This window comes from Coregonus clupeaformis, chromosome 24, assembly GCF_020615455.1.
Source record: "Coregonus clupeaformis isolate EN_2021a chromosome 24, ASM2061545v1, whole genome shotgun sequence".
NCBI classification, from domain to species: Eukaryota; Metazoa; Chordata; class Actinopteri; order Salmoniformes; family Salmonidae; genus Coregonus; species Coregonus clupeaformis.
In genome coordinates this window covers 12,732,253-12,751,894 of record NC_059215.1, presented here as the reverse complement: position 1 = coordinate 12,751,894, position 19,642 = coordinate 12,732,253, and the positions used below count along the sequence as shown (strand labels likewise).

General features: G+C 47.6%; 1 protein-coding gene across 1 annotated transcript in view; it reads right to left on the bottom strand.

Annotated features, from left to right (window-relative positions):
• Positions 1-19,642, bottom strand: part of LOC121538014 (plexin-A2-like) — a 346,168-nt gene that overhangs the window by 87,598 nt on the left and 238,928 nt on the right. The window contains exons 8-12 of the mRNA XM_041845745.2: positions 17,509-17,605; positions 15,157-15,271; positions 14,062-14,262; positions 4,686-4,782; positions 3,872-4,071 (exon numbers count right to left, since the gene is read on the bottom strand). Of these exons, the coding sequence (XP_041701679.1) occupies positions 3,872-4,071; positions 4,686-4,782; positions 14,062-14,262; positions 15,157-15,271; positions 17,509-17,605 (710 nt within the window). The remainder of the gene's footprint in view (positions 1-3,871; positions 4,072-4,685; positions 4,783-14,061; positions 14,263-15,156; positions 15,272-17,508; positions 17,606-19,642) is intronic.

Here is a 19,642-nt window from a genome sequence, read left to right as displayed (position 1 = left end):
GCCCTCACTGAGGGAAGGAGGTTCTCACCCAAGATTTGACGGTATATTGCCCTGTCCATCGTCCCTTTGATGCGGTGAAGTTGTCCTGTCCCCTTAGCAGAAAAACAGCCCCAAAGCATAATGTTTCCACCTCCATGTTTGACGGTGGGGATAGTATTCTTGGGGTCATAGGCAGCATTCCACCTCCTCCAAACACGGCGAGTTGAGTTGATGGCAAAGAGCTCGATTTTGGTCTCATCTGACAACAACACTTTCACCCAGTTCTCCTCTGAATCATTCAGATGTTCATTGGCAAACTTCAGACGGCCCTGTATATGTGCTTTCTTGAGCAGGGGGACCTTGCGGGCGCTGCAGGATTTCAGTCCTTCACGGCGTAGTGTGTTACCAATTGTTTTCTTGGTGACTATGGTCCCAGCTGACTTGAGATCATTGACAAGATCCTCCCGTGTAGTTCTGGGCTGATTCCTTACCATTCTCATGAGCATTGCAACTCCACGAGGTGAGATCTTGCATGGTGCCCAAGGCAGAGGGAGATTGACAGTTCTTTTGTGTTTCTTCCATTTGCGAATAATCGCACCAACTGTTGTCACGTTCTTACCAAGCTGCTTGGCGATGGTCTTGTAGCCCATTCCAGCCTTGTGTAGGTCTACAATCTTGTCCCTGACATCCTTGGAGAGCTCTTTGGTCTTGGCCATGGTGGAGAGTTTGGAATTTGATTGATTGATTGCTTCTGTGGACAGGTGTCTTTTATACAGGTAACAAGCGGAGATTAGGAGCACTGCTTTTAAGAGTGTGCTCCTAATCTCAGCTCGTTACCTGCATAAAATACACCTGGGAGCCAGAAATCTTTCTGATGGAGAGGGGGTCAAATACTTATTTCCCTCATTGAAATGCAAATCAATTTATAAAATTTTTGACATGTGTTTTTCTAGATTTTTTTGTTGTTATTCTGTCTCTCACTATTCAAATAAACCTACCATTAAAATTATAGACTGATCATGTCTTCGTCAGTGGGCAAACGTACAAAATCAGCAGGGGATCAAATACTTTTTTCCCTCACTGTATATATATACACACCAAAAACCAATAGAGTGAAAATAATTCCAGTCGCTCTCCTTCTCTCACAATCACTCCTGCTTCATGACTCACTCCCAGCATGCACTCCAATGAGAGAGAGAGAGAAGGAGATAATGAGAGAGAGGAGAGAGAGAATGAGAGAGAGAAGGAGAGAAGGAGAGAAGGAGAGAATGAGAGAGAGAAGGAGAGAATGAGACAGAAGGAGAGAAGGAGAGAGAGAAGGAGAGAATGAGAGAGAGAAGGAGAGAATGAGAGAGAGAAGGAGAGAAGGAGAGGAGAGAAGAGAGAGAATGAGAGGAGTGAAGGAGAGAATGAGAGGAGAGAAGGAGAGAGAGAAGGAGAGAAGGAGAGAGAGAAGGAGAGAATGAGAGAGAGAGAAGGAGAGAATGAGAGAATGAGAGAGAAGGAGAGAGAAGAGAGAGAATGAGAGGAGAGAAGGAGAGGAAAGAAGGATAGAGAGAAGGAGAGAAAAAGAGATTGAAAGAAAAAAGAAAAGAAGAAGCCAGAACTAGAGAACTAGATCCTCATCACACCTAGTGATGGGGGGATTTATAGTTACATATCGCAAAATGTATTTGACAATATCTATTTATACTCCAAGTATCTATTTTTAAAAAATAAGTGATTTTTTAAGGTAGGTAGCATTAGCTAACGCTAGTCTGCTGTACCTGCACCAAAACTCAGGTAATTTTCATTCTATAGCTTGTTCTCCATCTTCTTTTTAAATACTGAGCCAACCTGTTTTCAGCACTTTTATATCCATGACGGATCAAAACTGGTCTCTCTGCAGCAGACATATAGTGAGCAATAGGTTTGGAACATTAAATCGCAATAAAATCGCAGTATTGAATCGCAATACATATCATATCGGCACCGAGGTATCGTGATAATATCGTATTGTGAGGCCCCTGGCAATTCCCAGCCCTAATCACACCCACCCTGGCGTAGCCTGCTTAATCAGAGTACAGTATAGCAAATCAATTAGGGAAGCCTTTAGCTTCACTTTATATTGGCTGAGGTTAGTTCTGAATACACAGCGAGGGAGAGGATAGCCTAATGAATCAATGTGTAGGTAGATGCTGGGGTCCCGGTGTTAAACACAGAGCACTGGTGCGTTACCAAACCTAATTAAATACAATGTTCAGGCAGCCCTCAGCCTCTGGACCTGACTCCCCTGTGACACTGGGCCAACCATAACCACCACACTAGCTGCATGGAAATTATGTTTCAGTACACAAAGGGCTGCTACTAGGGAGAAAACAAACTGGCACTTCCTGGTTATGGGGAACAGTCGCAGGGATGGGCATTGTTGTAATGTGGGAGCCAGGGCGACTGGGTGAGAGAGCCCCTTCTCCTCTTACTCTAATGCACTTTACTGTCTGAATAGTCTGCCACTTCGATAGCCTTGCATCAATGAGACTACGTCTGTCTGGGGAACTCAAGCAGGGATAGTTGCTTTACTACAAGAGGCTTGTTTCCTATTATTTTTTGTTAAAACATTGTACTGTATTTCAGTGTCTTGTTGTGAACATTGAATTAAATGGGACTCCCTTTTAAACTGGGCATTCTGGTTAACACAAGCATACACACATCTTTATAAAGTGGCTCATGTGGCACAGACAGACAGGAAGCAAGCTGGCCCACTACAGTGAGAGACACTGAGGCAGGCCCCTAGGGTGTGTGTGTGTGTGAGGTCCCTCGCCCTTGCAGTGCTGCTGAAGGTGAGCTGAGCTGTGGCCTCTCTCCAGAGACACACACACAAACTTGCTTTTTGCTCTTCAGTGAAAATAAACACCAGATGCTCTCTCCCTGCATATTGATTGTGTGTAATAGTGAGAGAAGAAGAGAGAGAGTGGGGGGGGGGGGGCAGAGATGAGAGAGAGAGAACAAGAAATAACGAGGAAGAAAGAGAAGTAGAGAGAGGGGAGGGCAGAGATGAGACAGAGAGAGAGAAAGAGCAACAGTGAGGCATAGAAACAAAGCAGTGAGGAAGAGCTCCATGAGTGATGCCAGATGGGCCCCTCTCCTCATTATCATGCACACACAGTCCATTCCAGCACAGTCTAGTCCATTCCGGCCCAGTCTAGTCCATTCCAGCCCTTTTCCAGTCAATTCCAGCCCAGTCAATTCCAGCCCAGTCCAGTCCAGTCCATTCCAGTCCAGTCCATTCCAGCCCAGTCCATTCCAGCCTAGTCCAGTCCATTCCAGCCTAGTCCAGTCCATTCCAGCCCAGTTCATTCAAGTCCAGTCCAGTCCAGCCAAGTCCAGTCCAGTCAATTCCAGTCCAGTCCATTCCAGTCAAGTCCAGCCTAGTCCAGTCCAGTCATTTTTTAGTCCAGTCTATTCTAGTCCAGTCCATTCTAGTCCAGCCCAAGGGAAACATGCAGCAGCACCAATACCATGTAGGACTCTCAATGTAAATACTGTAAGACCTGTCATTGTCAAAGGCTATACTTGTCTGATCCTGCAGTCTGTAGTTGTTGATCTCAGCTGAAGGAGAACTACGTACAGATCAATTGGACATTGAACAGTAAACACATGGCCTGTACTGTCAGGCAGGCAGTACATAATATTTCACCATGTCAAGGGAAAAAGTTAAGTTGAAGCTTAAGGCTAAAATGTGACACCAGACTGGATGAGGAGGAGACTGCATCTGCAATGGAGGACAGGCAGTTGCGGAAGTCCCACGTTTCATTCCGTCGACTACAGACGACCATATGATGAAAGGCGATATATGCCTGTTAACCCTATGGTGGTGGGGGAAAGGTTTGAGTGTGTGTGAGGTATCACTGACCTCTGTGATGCGTGGGTTGGTACACTTGACGTTCTTGCTGGACAGGTCTAGCCAGCGGGTGGTATTGGGGTTGAGGGGCGGGCAGTGGTGGCGCAGGGTACATCGGCCCTCTCCACTACACCAGCCACACTGGAATTTCCTCTGGGCTTTCAGACACATGCCACAGCTGTCCCTCTGGGCCGCACACTTATACAGGTGCACTGTGGGATACAGGAGGACTCAGGTTGTGGTGGTAACAGAAACAGCATTTGATTTGAATGTAACATTATATTGACAATTTAACACATTTGACAACCTAACATTATCTGACAAACAAACTGTAGTGTAGTGTAGTACTGGACTGTATTCCTGGAGGATTTAGTTGGTTAAAACATTAGATTTTTAAAGAAAGATACAACTGTGCTCTTCATACCTGCTGTTTGAGTAAAAGCAGGTATTATGCCGTGTATCCAGCTGAGACAATACGTTATTTGACAAGAAACATCTGTTTTATGTGTTGGTGTATGTGTGTGTGCTCAGTTGGTAGAGCATGGTGCTTGCAACGGCAAGGTTGTGGGTTCGTTTCCCACGGGGGGCCAGTATGAAAATGTATGCACTCACTAACTAAGTCGCTCTGGGTAAGAGCGTCTGCTAAAATGACAAAATAATGCTATTTTAGGCTTAGGGGTTAGGGTTACAATCAGGGTTAAGGTTAGAATTATGGTTCAAATAAGGGTTAGGTTTAGGGGTTAGGGAAAATAGGATTCTGAATGGGAATTAATTGTTTGGTCCCCACAAGGATAGTAAAATAAGCATGTGAGTGTGTGTGTCTTACCTTGGATATTATCTGGGTTGTCTATAATGAAGTTACCGTTCCAGACCACTGAAAAATCCACTGGCAACTCACTGATCTTCATCCCTTCATAGAGATACTGAGAGAGAGAGGGAGATAGAGAGAGAGAGAGAGAGAGAGAGAGAGAGGGAGAGAGGGGGGGGAAGGAGAGAGGGGGGAGGGGAAGGAGAGAGGGGAGATAGAGAGAGGGGGGAGGGGAAGGAGAGAGGGGGAGATAGAGAGAGGGGGGAGGGGAAGGAGAGAGTGGGAGAGAAGGAAAAAGAGCGGGAGAGGAAGAAAAAAAAGAAGCAAAATAGAGAATTTCAGCATGAGAAACTTAAATCCCCACCACAAAACCCTGAGCCTGGTGCTGCATGTTGAATGTTCCCCTAACGTTGCTACAACCTTGCATCACCACGTCATTTTAGACAGGACAAGAGAGAGAGGAGTGTTAAAGAGATTCTCTGGTACTTTTCTATACTCTTTAGCCAGTAATTCTGATAGTAGCACTCACGAGCCAGAAGTGGTCTCTGAAAATTGCGTACTATGTCACATATGTGCAGATATGTGCACCACGTTATTGCTCTCTCTTTCTCTGCTGTCCACTGAACCGTTGGGCCCGCCCTGCAACCTGATTGGAGAACGTTGGACAGGACTCTTGTTAACTGTCACTTAAATGCGAGGGGCTGAAGCTCATTGGCTAAAACTCAAATTGCTAGGGGGCTGGCCCACGTGGGGGGAAATGTAGGGTAAAATGGCGTGACACAGCTTCAAGAAAACAGTCGCTTTCAATCTAGGGATTTCGTGATTAATTGAGGTAAGACAGTAATTCTGCTCATAGATGATGTAACTACACATTGACAAATCCAGCCCAAAGCGGGAGGTTTACAAAATACTTCTTTAGTCGCCAAAGCACCGGAGCATGTCTTTAAGTGGAGTCCTCCTAGATTCCCCCTTCCATCTCTCTGTCCTCCTATATTCCCCCTTCCATCTCTCTGTCCTCCTAGATTCCCCCTTCCATCTCTCTGTCCTCCTAGATTCCCCCTTCCATCTCTCTGTCCTCCTAGATTCCCCCTTCCATCTCTCTGTCCTCCTAGAGTAACCCTTCCTTCTCTATGTCCTCCTAGATTCCCCCTTCCTTCTCTCTGTCCTAGATTCCCCCTTCCATCTCTCTGTCCTCCTAGATTCCCCCTTCCTACTCTCTGTCTTCCTAGAGTACCCCTTCCTTCTCTCTGTCCTCCTACAGTTCCCCTTCCTTATCTCTGTCTTCCTAGATATTACCCTTCCTTCTCTCTGTCTTCCTAGAGTAACCCTTCCTTATCTATGTCCTCATAGATCCCCCCTTCCTTCTCTCTGTCCTCCTAGAGTATCCCTTCCTTCTCTCTGTCCTCCTATAGTACCCTTCCTTCTCTCTGGCTTCTTAGATTCCCCCTTCCTTCTCTCTGTCCTCCTAGAGTAACCCTTCATTCTCTCTGTCCTCCTAGATTCCCCCTTCCTTCTCTCTGTCTTCCTAGATTCCCCCTTCCTTCTCTCTGTCCTCCTAGAATTTTTCCTTCCTTCTCTGTCTTCCTAGATTCCCCCTTCATTCTCTCTGTCCTCCTAGAGTAACCATTCCTTCTCTCTGTCCTCCTAGAGTACCCCTTCCTTCTCTCTGTCCTCCTAGATTCCCCCTTCCTTCTCTCTGTCCTCCTAGAGTACCACTTCCTTCTCTCTGTCTTCCTAGATTCCCCCTTCCTTCTCTCTGTCCTCCTAGATTCCCCCTTCCTTCTCTCTGTCCTCCTAGATTCCCCCTTCCTTCTCTCTGTCCTCCTAGATTCCCCCTTCCTTCTCTCTGTCCTCCTAGATTCCCCCTTCCTTCTCTCTGTCCTCCTAGATTCCCCCTTCCTTCTCTCTGTCCTCCTAGAGTAACCCTTCCTTCTCTCTGTCCTCCTAGATTCCCCCTTCCTTCTCTCTGTCCTCCTAGAGTAACCCTTCCTTCTCTCTGTCCTCCTAGATTCCCCCTTCCTTCTCTCTGTCCTCCTAGATCCCCCTCCCCTTCTCTCTCTGTCCTCCTAGATTCCCCCTTCCTTCTCTCTGTCGTCCTAGATTCCCCCTTCCTTCTCTCTGTCCTCCTAGATTCCCCCTTCCTTCTCTCTGTCCTCCTAGATTCCCCCTTCCTTCTCTCTGTCCTCCTAGAGTAACCCTTCCTTCTCTCTGTCCTCCTAGAGTAACCCTTCCTTCTCTCTGTCCTCCTAGATTCCCCCTTCCTTATCTCTGTCCTCATAGATCCCCCCTTCCTTCTCTCTGTCCTCCTAGAGTACCCCTTCCTTCTCTCTGTCTTCCTAGATTCCCCCTTCCTTCTCTCTGTCTTCCTAGATTCCCCCCTTCCTTCTCTCTGTCCTCCTAGAGTACCCTTCCTTATCTCTGTCCTCATAGATCCCCCCTTCCTTCTCTCTGTCCTCCTAGAGTACCCCTTCCTTCTCTCTGTCTTCCTAGATTCCCCCTTCCTTCTCTCTGTCTTCCTAGATTCCCCCTTCCTTCTCTCTGTCCTCCTAGAGTAACCCTTCATTCTCTCTGTCCTCCTAGATTCCACCTTCCTTCTCTCTGTCCTCCTAGAGTTTTTCCTTCCTTCTCTCTGTCTTCCTAGATTCCCCCTTCCTTCTCTCTGTCCTCCTAGATTCCCCCTTCCTTCTCTCTGTCCTCCTAGATTCCCCCTTCATTCTCTCTGTCCTCCTAGAGTAACCCTTCCTTCTCTCTGTCCTCCTAGATTCCCCCTTCCTTCTCTCTGTCCTCCTAGATTCCCCCTTCCTTCTCTCTGTCGTCCTAGATTCCCCCTTCCTTCTCTCTGTCCTCCTAGATTCCCCCTTCCTTCTCTCTGTCCTCCTAGATTCCCCCTTCCTTCTCTCTGTCCTCCTAGAGTAACCCTTCCTTCTCTCTGTCCTCCTAGAGTAACCCTTCCTTCTCTCTGTCCTCCTAGATTCCCCCTTCCTTATCTCTGTCCTCATAGATCCCCCCTTCCTTCTCTCTGTCCTCCTAGAGTACCCCTTCCTTCTCTCTGTCTTCCTAGATTCCCCCTTCCTTCTCTCTGTCTTCCTAGATTCCCCCTTCCTTCTCTCTGTCCTCCTAGAGTACCCTTCCTTATCTCTGTCCTCATAGATCCCCCCTTCCTTCTCTCTGTCCTCCTAGAGTACCCCTTCCTTCTCTCTGTCTTCCTAGATTCCCCCTTCCTTCTCTCTGTCTTCCTAGATTCCCCCTTCCTTCTCTCTGTCCTCCTAGAGTAACCCTTCATTCTCTCTGTCCTCCTAGATTCCACCTTCCTTCTCTCTGTCCTCCTAGAGTTTTTCCTTCCTTCTCTCTGTCTTCCTAGATTCCCCCTTCCTTCTCTCTGTCCTCCTAGATTCCCCCTTCCTTCTCTCTGTCCTCCTAGATTCCCCCTTCATTCTCTCTGTCCTCCTAGAGTAACCCTTCCTTCTCTCTGTCCTCCTAGATTCCCCCTTCCTTCTCTCTGTCCTCCTAGATTCCCCCTTCCTTCTCTCTGTCTTCCTAGATTCCCCCTTCCTTCTCTCTGTCTTCCTAGATTCCCCCTTCCATCTCTCTGTCCTCCTAGAGTAACCCTTCATTCTCTCTGTCCTCCTAGATTCCCCCTTCCTTCTCTCTGTCTTCCTAGATTCCCCCTTCCTTCTCTCTGTCCTCCTAGAGTTTTTCCTTCCTTCTCTCTGTCTTCCTAGATTCCCCATTCCTTCTCTCTGTCTTCCTAGATTCCCCCTTCCTTCTCTCTGTCTTCCTAGATTCCCCCTTCCTTCTCTCTGTCCTCCTAGAGTAACCCTTCCTTCTCTCTGTCCTCCTAGATTCCCCCTTCCTTCTCTCTGTCCTCCTAGAGTACCCCTTCCTTCTCTCTGTCCTCCTAGATTCCCCCTTCCTTCTCTCTGTCTTCCTAGATTCCCCCTTCCTTCTCTCTGTCCTCCTAGATTCCCCCTTCCTTCTCTCTGTCCTCCTAGAGTACCCCTTCCTTCTCTCTGTCCTCCTAGAGTAACCCTTCCTTCTCTCTGTCTTCCTAGATTCCCCCTTCCTTCTCTCTGTCCTCCTAGAGTAACCCTTCCTTCTCTCTGTCTTCCTAGATTCCCCCTTCCTTATCTCTGTCCTCCTAGATTCCCCCTTCCTTCTCTCTGTCTTCCTAGAGTAACCCTTCCTTCTCTCTGTCTTCCTAGATTCCCCCTTCCTTCTCTCTGTCCTCCTAGAGTAACCCTTCCTTCTCTCTGTCTTCCTAGATTCCCCCTTCCTTCTCTCTGTCCTCCTAGAGTTTTTCCTTCCTTCTCTCTGTCTTCCTAGATTCCCCATTCCTTCTCTCTGTCTTCCTAGATTCCCCCTTCCTTCTCTCTGTCTTCCTAGATTCCCCCTTCCTTCTCTCTGTCCTCCTAGAGTAACCCTTCCTTCTCTCTGTCCTCCTAGATTCCCCCTTCCTTCTCTCTGTCCTCCTAGAGTACCCCTTCCTTCTCTCTGTCCTCCTAGATTCCCCCTTCCTTCTCTCTATCTTCCTAGATTCCCCCTTCCTTCTCTCTGTCCTCCTAGATTCCCCCTTCCTTCTCTCTGTCCTCCTAGAGTACCCCTTCCTTCTCTCTGTCCTCCTAGAGTAACCCTTCCTTCTCTCTGTCTTCCTAGATTCCCCCTTCCTTCTCTCTGTCCTCCTAGAGTACCCCTTCCTTCTCTCTGTCTTCCTAGATTCCCCCTTCCTTATCTCTGTCCTCCTAGATTTCCCCTTCCTTCTCTCTGTCTTCCTAGATTCCCCCTTCCTTCTCTCTGTCTGTCCTCCTAGAGTAACCCTTCCTTCTCTCTGTCCTCCTAGATTCCCCCTTCCTTCTCTATGTCTTCCTAGATTCCCCCTTCCTTCTCTCTGTCCTCCTAGATTCCCCCTTCCTTCTCTCTGTCCTCTTAGAGTAACCCTTCCTTCTCTCTGTCCTCCTAGATTCCCCCTTCCTTCTCTCTGTCCTCCTAGAGTAACCCTTCCTTCTCTCTGTCCTCCTAGAATCCCCCTTCCTTCTCTCTGTCCTCCTAGATCCCCCATTCCTTCTCTCTGTCCTAGATTCCCCCTTCCTTCTTTCTGTCTTCCTAGATTCCCCCTTCCTTCTCTCTGTCTTCCTAGATTCCCCCTTCCTTCTCTCTGTCCACCTAGGTGCTGTCCTCAGCTGCCTCTCTTGCCCTTATCTCCCTCCTGGCTGTGTGTGTGTGTGTGTGTGTGTGTGTATGTACAGTATGTGTGTGTATGTATGCGTGTGTGTGTGTGTGTGTGTGTGATTCCACTGACTGGAATCAGTGTGAGCCTGGCTGGAGGGCAAAGCAGAGCAGAGCTTCACTGCAGTAACAGTCCTCTCCTCTACTGTGCTGTTCTGTTTAACTACCCAGGCCAGGGCCCATCTCTCACCCAGCCTCTCCACTGACAGGCTGCTGCTGCTGGGTACAGGTGACATGGCCAAAGGCCTCACACCACAGACACTGATAACACTCTCACTGAGAGTCTGACAATCATTGACATTGAGAGTACAAACTGGGAATAGATAGTGACTGATAAATAGAGTGAATGTGTGAGGGTTATTTAGGAGTTAACCAGGGTGTTGTGGTGATATAGTGGACATAACTTCACGTGGATACATCTGGCTGTGTGAATAAGAGAGATTTTGTATACATTTTGTAAACACACAGTATGCTGTGTTCGTGTGCTGTAAGAGTTTGTATGCACTTCTGCAGTACGTGTGTGTAAATGTGAGCCTTTGCTAGCTAGTGTGTGTTACTGTGAGTGTCCATCATGTATATAGCATGTCTCCATGTCCTGCAGTGTGTTACTGTGAGTCTCCATGTCCTGCAGTGTGTTACTGTGAGTGTCCATCATGTACAGTGAGGGAAAAAAGTATTTGATCCCATGCTGATTGTGTACGTTTGCCCACTGACAAAGAAATGACAAAATCCAGAAAAACGCATGTCAAAAAAGTTATAAATTGAGGGAGATAAGTATTTGACCCCCTCTCAATCAGAAAGATTTCTGGCTCCCATGTGTCTTTTATACAGGTAACGAGCTGAGATTAGGAGCACACTCTTAAAGGGAGTGCTCCTAATCTCAGTTTGTTACCTGTATAAAAGACACCTGTCCACAGAAGCAATCAATCAATCAGATTCCAAACTCTCCACCATGGCCAAGACCAAAGAGTTCTCCAAGGATGTCAGGGACAAGATTGTAGACCTACACAAGGCTGGAATGGGCTACAAGACCATCGGCAAGCAGCTTGGTGAGAAGGTGACAACAGTTGGTGCGATTATTTGCAAATGGAAGAAACACAAAAGAACTGTCAATCTCCCTCAGCCTGGGGCTCCATGCAAGATCTCACCTCATGGAGTTGCAATGATCATGAGAACGGTGAGGAATCAGCCCAGAACTACACAGGAGGATCTTGTCAATGATCTCAAGGCAGCTGGGACCATAGTCACCAAGAAAACAATTGGTAACACACTACGCCATGAAGGACTGAAATCCTGCAGCGCCCGCAAGGTCCCCCTGCTCAAGAAATCACATATACAGGGCCGTCTGAAGTTTGCCAATGAACATCTGAATGATTCAGAGGAAAACTGGGTGAAAGTGTTGTGGTCAGATGAGACCAAAATCGAGCCCTTTGGCATCAACTCAACTTGCCGTGTTTGGAGGAGGAGGAATGCTGCCTATGACCCCAAGAACACCATCCCCACCATCAAACATGGAGGTGGAAACATTATGCTTTGGGGGTGTTTTCTGCTAAGGGGACAGGACAACTTCACCGCATCAAAGGGATGATGGACAGGGCCATGTACCGTCAAATCTTGGGTGAGAACCTCCTTCCCTCAGCCAGGGCATTGAAAATGGGTCGTGGATGGGTATTCCAGCATGACAATGACCCAAAACACACGGCCAAGGCAACAAAGGAGTGGCTCAAGAAGAAGCACATTAAGGTCCTGGAGTGGCCTAGCCAGTCTCCAGACCTTAATCCCATAGAAAATCTGTGGAGGGAGCTGAAGGTTCGAGTTGCCAAACGTCAGCCTCGAAACCTTAATGACTTGGAGAAGATCTGCAAAGAGGAGTGGAACAAAATCCCTCCTGAAATGTGTGCAAACCTGGTGGCCAACTACAAGAAACGTCTGACCTCTGTGATTGCCAACAAGGGTTTTGCCACCAAGTACTAAGTCATGTTTTGCAGAGGGGTCAAATACTTATTTCCCTCATTAAAATGTAAATCAATTTATAACATTTTTGACATGCGTTTTTCTGGATTTTTTGTTGTTGTTATTCTGTCTCTCACTGTTCAAATAAACCTACCATTAAAATTATAGACTGATCATGTCTTTGTCAGTGGGCAAACTTACAAAATTAGCAGGGGATCAAATACGTTTTTCCCTCACTGTATATAGCATGTCTCCAGGCCCTGCAGTGTGTTACTGTGAGAGTCTATCATGTACATAGCACATCTCCATGTCCTTGTTTGAAGAAATCAACTGTTGGAGCAATTATTAGAAAATGGAAGACATACAAGACCACTGATAATCTCCCTCGATCTGGGGCTCCACGCAAGATCTCACCCCGTGGGGTCAAATTGATCACAAGAACGGTGAGCAAAAATCCCAGAACCACACGGGGGGACCTAGTGAATGACCTGCAGAGAGCTGGGACCAAAGTAACAAAGCCTACCATCAGTAACACACTACGCCGCCAGGGACTCAAATCCTGCAGTGCTAGACGTGTCCCCCTGCTTAAGCCAGTACATGTCCAGGCCCGTCTGAAGTTTGCTAGAGTGCATTTGGATGATCCAGAAGAGGATTGGGAGAATGTCATATGGTCAGATGAAACAAAAATAGAACTTTTTGGTAAAAACTCAACTCTTTGTGTTTGGAGGACAAAGAATGCTGAGTTGCATCCAAAGAACACCATATCTACTGTGAAGCATGGGGCTGGAAACATCATGCTTTGGGGCTGTTTTTCTGCAAAGGGACCAGGATGACTGATCCGTGTAAAGGAAAGAATGAATGGGGCCATGTATCATGAGATTTTGAGTGAAAACCTCCTTCCATCAGCAAGGACATTGAAGATGAAACGTGGCTGGGTCTTTCAGCATGACAATGATCCCAAACACACCGCCCGGGCAACGAAGGAGTGGCTTCGTAAGAAGCATTTCAAGGTCCTGGAGTGGCCTAGCCAGTCTCCAGATCTCAACCCCATAGAAAATCTTTGGAGGGAGTTGAAAGTCCGTGTTGCCCAGCGACAGCCCCAAAACATCACTGCTCTAGAGGAGATCTGCATGGAGGAATGGGCCAACATACCAGCAACAGTGTGTGAAAACCTTGTGAAGACTTACAGAAAACGTTTGACCTGTGTCATTGCCAACAAAGGGTATATAACAAAGTATTGAGAAACTTTTGTTATTGACCAAATACTTATTTTCCACCATAATTTGCAAATAAATTCATTAAAAATCCTACAATGTGATTTTCAGGAAAAAGAATTCTCAATTTGTCTGTCATAGTTGACGTGTACCTATGATAAAAATTACAGGCCTCTCTCATCTTTTTAAGTGGGAGAACTTGCACAATTGGTGGCTGACTAAATACTTTTTTCCCCCACTATATATAGCATGTCTCCAGGCCCTGCAGTGTGTTACTGTGTGTTACTAACCCTAACCCTGCAGGGTGTTACTGTGTGTTACTAACCCTAACCCTGCATTGTGTTACTAATCTTAAACCTGCAGTGTGTTACTGTGTGTTACTAACCCTAACCCTGCAGGGTGTTACTGTGTGTTACTAACCCTAACCCTGCAGGGTGTTAATGTGTGTTACTAACCCTAACCCTGCATTGTGTTACTGTGTGTTACTAACCCTAACCCTGCAGGGTGTTACTGTGTGTTACTAACCCTAACCCTGCAGGGTGTTACTGTGTGTTACTAACCCTAAACCTGCAGTGTGTTACTGTGTGTTACTAATCCTAAACCTGCAGTGTGTTACTGTGTGTTACTAACCCTAACCCTGCATTGTGTTACTGTGTGTTACTAACCCTAACCCTGCAGGGTGTTACTGTGTGTTACTAACCCTAACCCTGCAGGGTGTTACTGTGTGTTACTAACCCTAACCCTGCATTGTGTTACTGTGTGTTACTAACCCTAACCCTGCAGGGTGTTACTGTGTGTTACTAACCCTAAACCTGCAGTGTGTTACTGTGTGTTACTAATCCTAAACCTGCAGTGTGTTACTGTGTGTTACTAATCCTAAACCTGCAGTGTGTTACTGTGTGTTACTAACCCTAACCCTGCAGGGTGTTACTGTGTGTTACTAACCCTAACCCTGCAGGGTGTTACTGTGTGTTACTAACCCTAAACCTGCAGTGTGTACCCACCGAGCTGTTCTGACACTGTACAGAGGAGCTGTTGAAGCGCAGGGCGGTCACACGGTGGCTGACCCCCTGGATGTGGAGGACACACTCGTAACCCCGCTGGCCAGACTGGGGCTGGGGAAGGTTCCGGGCCTTCAGGGTGATGGGCTTCACCTCCCCAGCCGGGATCAGAATCTCCTCCGACCGCACCAGCTGAGGACAGTCCTAGAGAGGGGGGTGGGGAAGGTTAAAGGTCAAATAAACTAACAGACACAACAAACACATAGTGGATACACACAAACAACAAACACATGCAGCAGACACACAGACAGATGCGCGCACACACAGAAGCTAGCTGGCTAACGTTGTATATTTCCTTGGATGAAAGAACAAAAGCCCTTGACGCGGGAGAGAGTGATAGAGGGAGAGGGAGCCAGCAGGGTCAAACCGGCCATTGAGGCTGGTGCTGGAGAGTGTTGGCTGCTTCACTTCTTCCACTCCAAAGCCTTTCTCACATAATAGGATCACCGAGGAGGGTCAATGTTCTAAAATGGTTGCATGTGCTTTGTCACTGATGACAACTGACAGCGGGAGGAAAAATCTGCAGGATCATAAAACTGGGGGAGGCCAATAATAGCTACAGCTGTGTGTGTGTGTGTTTGAGAGAGAGAGTTTGTGTGTGTGTGTGTGTGTGTGTGTATCAGTGCTGCCGCAGTAGGTCTCTTTGGAGTGTGTGAAAAGGGAAGTGTGAAGAGAAAGGCCACTGTCCTCCTTCCTCTGCAGCAGTAGTCTGTCCTCACTCTCAGGCAGACAGATCAATGTGTTACTTTACACCCCGACAGATTGATAGGCGGTAAACACACTCCTTAACCACTGTCACAGAGAGCGAGAGGAGAGGAAGAGTGTGTTTGTGTGTGTATCAGTGGAGGCTGCTGAGGGGATAATAATGGCTGGAACGGAGCGAATGGAATGGCATCAAACACATGGAAACCATGGAAACCATGCATTTGATGTTGTTGATACCTTTCCACTTATTCCGCTCCAACCATTACCACGTGCCCATCCTCCCCAATTAAGGTGCCACCAACCTCCTGTGTGTGTGTACTGTATGGTACGTACGTCGGAGGCGTTGACACGTCCCTCCTGGAAGGAGCAGCTGGAGGGGTCGTGGGTACACAGGTTACGGTACTTGCACCAGTAGCAGCGGAAGGCACTGTTCACGCAGGACAGACACCTGAAAACAGAGGACAGACAGATGGACAGGACAGACACTCAGGAAGCTGCGCCAGTCAAGTGGGTGGAGGTGGCACAAAACGGGCATGCGATCGCCACGGAGGAAACAAGTGCAGCAGATCCCAAGTGGGCACCTGCTGTTGATGCCCTTGTGGTTGGCACGGTACCTCCTAGCTCCTACTGTAAGTGTGCCAACCTAGCTCTCCAAGTAGTTTCTAGTGGTTTCATAATGTTTATGCGTGAATAGAGGCAAAGCAGCAACAGCCGGCCCCGGGACACAGAGGGCACTATTTTTTCCTATTTAGTGCACTATTTTAGTGCACTACGTTTGACCTGGTCCCTGGTGCTCTAAATAGGGAATAGGATGCCACTTGGGACGGAACCACAGCGACTGAAGCAAAGTCAGGGAGGTAAAGTGAGTAATGGGGACGAATAAGATGTTGGCACAGCTTGATCCTGTCATTACCATTAGGCCAGTGTTGTTGTAATGCGGTTGTAATTACCAGCTGGCATGGTGCCCGCGTGCTGCCATAGATGCCCTGGGCATGGTGGGCATGTGGGGTGGGTAGAGATATGGCTGGCATCCTCTATGTAGGCATACTGCATCTATAACCACCCCAAACCATGGCTCTGTGTTCATCCTGTCTAGGATGAGCTGAAGGAGGAGGGGTAGAGGATGTTGAGGGATGGCAGGGAAACAGCAGACGCAGCCTTGGGCATAGGATGACGACAGGGTGTGTGTGTGTGTGTGTGTGTACGCGTGCCAACATTATGCGTGTGTCTCTGTGCCAACGTCATGACTCAGATCTCTCAGGAAGGGAGGAAGGGGACAGTGTAGCGTAGTCTAGCAGTCAGCTGTCCCCCTGATACTCTGTCCCCCTGATACTCTGTCCCCCTGATACTCTGTCCCCCTGAAACTCATTGCATTGTTGTCACCTTAGCTTGCTACATAACTTCTGAGTGATAGGACGCACAAGCACCACCATCAATCAGCCTACAATACTGCACACACACCTGTTGTCACTATGACAACTAACGTAGCCTTGTCAGCAAATGACTGATGTCTGAACACACACAAATCTGATTTGGTCACTTGTAACTTGCTGTTTGGACAGTCAGTAGTCCAAAACGGATTTGAAAAACAAAACTGATTTGAAAAACAAAACTGATTTGAGCATCAAGGCTCAAGGGTTGTGTCACTGTGATGTTGATTAAAATGGTTGTAACATTTTTCTGACTGTCTTCTCTGACTGGACAGGAGGTCCATGTCCATGTCTCTATGACTGCATCTGAAATGGCATCCTATTCCCTATATAGTGCACTACTTTTGACGAGAGCTGTATGCGGGCCCTGGTCAAATGTAGTGCATTATAGAAGAAATAGGGTGCCGATTCAGACTAACCCCATGACTGGTACAGTAATTGGTCCCTCCTTATAGTCTTACTGTACAGTATATTAATTGTTGTAGGGATGTATAGTCTCATTGGGCTTTTATTTTCCTTCTGAGCAACGAGTCTGGATAAATTATGCATTCTTGTTTATGGTGAAATATTCACCAGTGCAAAAGCATGGGAGGATCCCTGGTAAGCTCACACTAATTCAGAAGAATGAGGCTGATTCCCCCGCCGGTATAGCGGTGTGGGTGTGTGCGCGGCTCTGTGTGTGTGTGTGTGTCTGTGTTTGCTCCCTGATTATCTGAGTAGATGTGGGAGCTCTTAATAGAGTACACTGTGACTTTGTGTTCCACTCAGACAGGCTCATCAGACTGACATAGTCAGACACTGACACTACATGGGAGGGGAGGGGAGGGGCTGAACGCAAGGGAGAAGCCCAGCCTCTCACTCAATCAAAACAGAGGGCCATGACAACCATCCAAGCCAGTGTCAGACTCTGAACATACAATAAGCAGGGCTTCTGTGTGGCAGAGATGCAGGCTTCATTAAGGCAATGGTTAAAGGTAACCGTTGTAGAGCTGATGGGAGGAAGCAGCTTAGATCAGATTGCATTAGACATCACAGGGCTATTTTAGGCTAGGAGGCTGAGCCTAAAGGCAGGCAAGGTTAGGGTGTAGGGACACTGTAACATATTTACACAGCATTGATTCTGTAGTGTGGCCCTAGACTGCAGGACTCCAGGGCCCTTCACAAATGCTGATCTAGAATCAGGTCCCCCTCCTCAATAGAATGTTATTCATAATGATCTAACAGGGAAAACTGATGCTGGATAGAAGATACTCACAGTTGGTGAACACTGCAGTTGTAGAACTTGACCTCTGTGCTGATGACCATCTGACCAGTCTCCTTAGAGTTGAGCCTCAACTCTACACCTGACCAGTCTAGAGAGCGAGCGAGAGAGCGAGAGCGAGAGAAAGAAAGAGAGGAGGGAGAAATTGAGAGAATGATGAATGAAGCACTTACACAAATTACACACTATAACGTGTAGCAGCTTGTACCAACCCTTCCTGGATTCAATACAACCTGCTTAGAATACAAATGGAGAGAGACACACAAACACGGCACCCCTCTTTCTATTGAAGTCCCTCTATCTTTTCAGTTTCTCAAGAACACATCCCCCCTCTTTCTCTAGCAGTCTCTCAGGCCCCCCTCTTTCTCTATCAGTCTCTCTATCCCCCCTCTTTCTCTATCAGTCTCTCTAGCCCACCTCTTTCTCTAGCAGTCTCTCTATCCCCCCTCTTTCTCTAGCAGTCTCTCTATCCCGACTCTTTCTCTAGCAGTCTCTCTATCCCCCCCTTTCTCTAGCAGTCTCTCTATCCCCCCTTTCTCTAGCAGTCTCTCTTTCCCCCCTTTCTCTAGCAGTCTCTCTATCCCCCCTCTTTCTCTATCAGTCTCTCTATCCCCCCTCTTTCTCTATCAGTCTCTCTATCCCCCCTCTTTCTCTATCAGTCTCTCTAGCCCACCTCTTTCTCTAGCAGTCTCTCTATCCCCCCTCTTTCTCCAGCAGTCTCTCTATCCCAACTCTTTCTCTAGCAGTCTCTCTATCCCGACTCTTTCTCCAGCTGTCTCTCTATCCCGACTCTTTCTCTAGCAGTCTCTCTATCCCCCTTTTTCTAGCAGTCTCTCTATCCCCCTCTTTCTCTAGCAGTCTCTCTTTCCCCCTCTTTCTCCAGCAGTCTCTCTTTCCCCCTCTTTCTCTAGCAGTCTCTCTTTCCCCCTCTTTCTCCAGCAGTCTCTCTTTCCCCCTCTTTCTCTAGCAGTCTCTCTATCCCCCCTCTTTCTCTAGCAGTCTCTCTATCCCCCCTCTTTCTCTAGCAGTCTCTCTATCCCTTGGGTTTCTATATTCCCCTCCAGTAGCCTATCCCCCCAACTTTCTAGCCTTCCTTTCTACCTATCCTTCCTTCAGTCTGTCCTTCTGTCTGTTCCCTGTTCACCCTCTCAGTCCACCGGAGGTCTGGAAGGGGCCCAGAGGGCAGGTAGCGGGCAGTGGGATACCGGGTGCCAGTCTCTGCTCTGGGACAGCTGGGTCTGAGTGGCTACCAGGTACCTGGTGAGATCCAAGCTGACCCATCCGGCCGGCCACTCATCCCACACAAACACTCATGTCATCCCACACTCTGAGTCACACAACACCTACACACACAGTATAATTCATGTTTTCTCCTTTTTATTTGAATATGTTCGGCAGGTAGCCTAGCAGTTAGGCATATTGGTCCAGTAACCGAAAGGTTAGAATCCTTGACACGGCAAGATGGAGAATTCTGCCGTTCTGCCCTTGAGCAAGGCAGTTAACCCCCAACAACAACTGGGCACAGTGGATGTTGATTAAGGTAGCCCCCCGCACCTTTCTGATTCAGAGGGGTTGGGTTAAATGCGGAAGACACATTTTGGTTTTATGGATTCAGTTGTACAACTGACTAGATATCCCCCTTTCCCTTTCCCTCTTAGTCTCTCCATTTCCATTATTTAAGAAAATGACCATCTGGGACTGCTGTGATTTGGCAGTGTGTGGTCCTTAATCAGAACAACAAACTCATAGTTTGGGAAATCTCTGTGTTATGAACAATGCTGCTGTGTTATTGAATTGGTTTTTGGGGGATGGTGAGAGCCTGGCTGGTACATCTATGCCTGTTCTCCTGTAGTAGCCAACCTCTCTCTCTCTCCCTGTGAGATCACAGAATGATGTGATGTGTAAAGCAGGCTTGGGTTTGGGCTCAGACGGTTTGTAGTGTGGAAGGTTGCAATGACCCTTAGTACAGTGCTCTCTCTAACTACACCCGTTGGGGAGATTTTCCACACACCAGACTGAACACTGCACTACATCAGCTTTGCATTTGAGCTTTCCTTCACAACTTCTTCTTCTTCTTCTTCTTCTTCTTCTTCTTCTTGGCGGCAGGTAGCCTAGCGGTTAGAGCGTT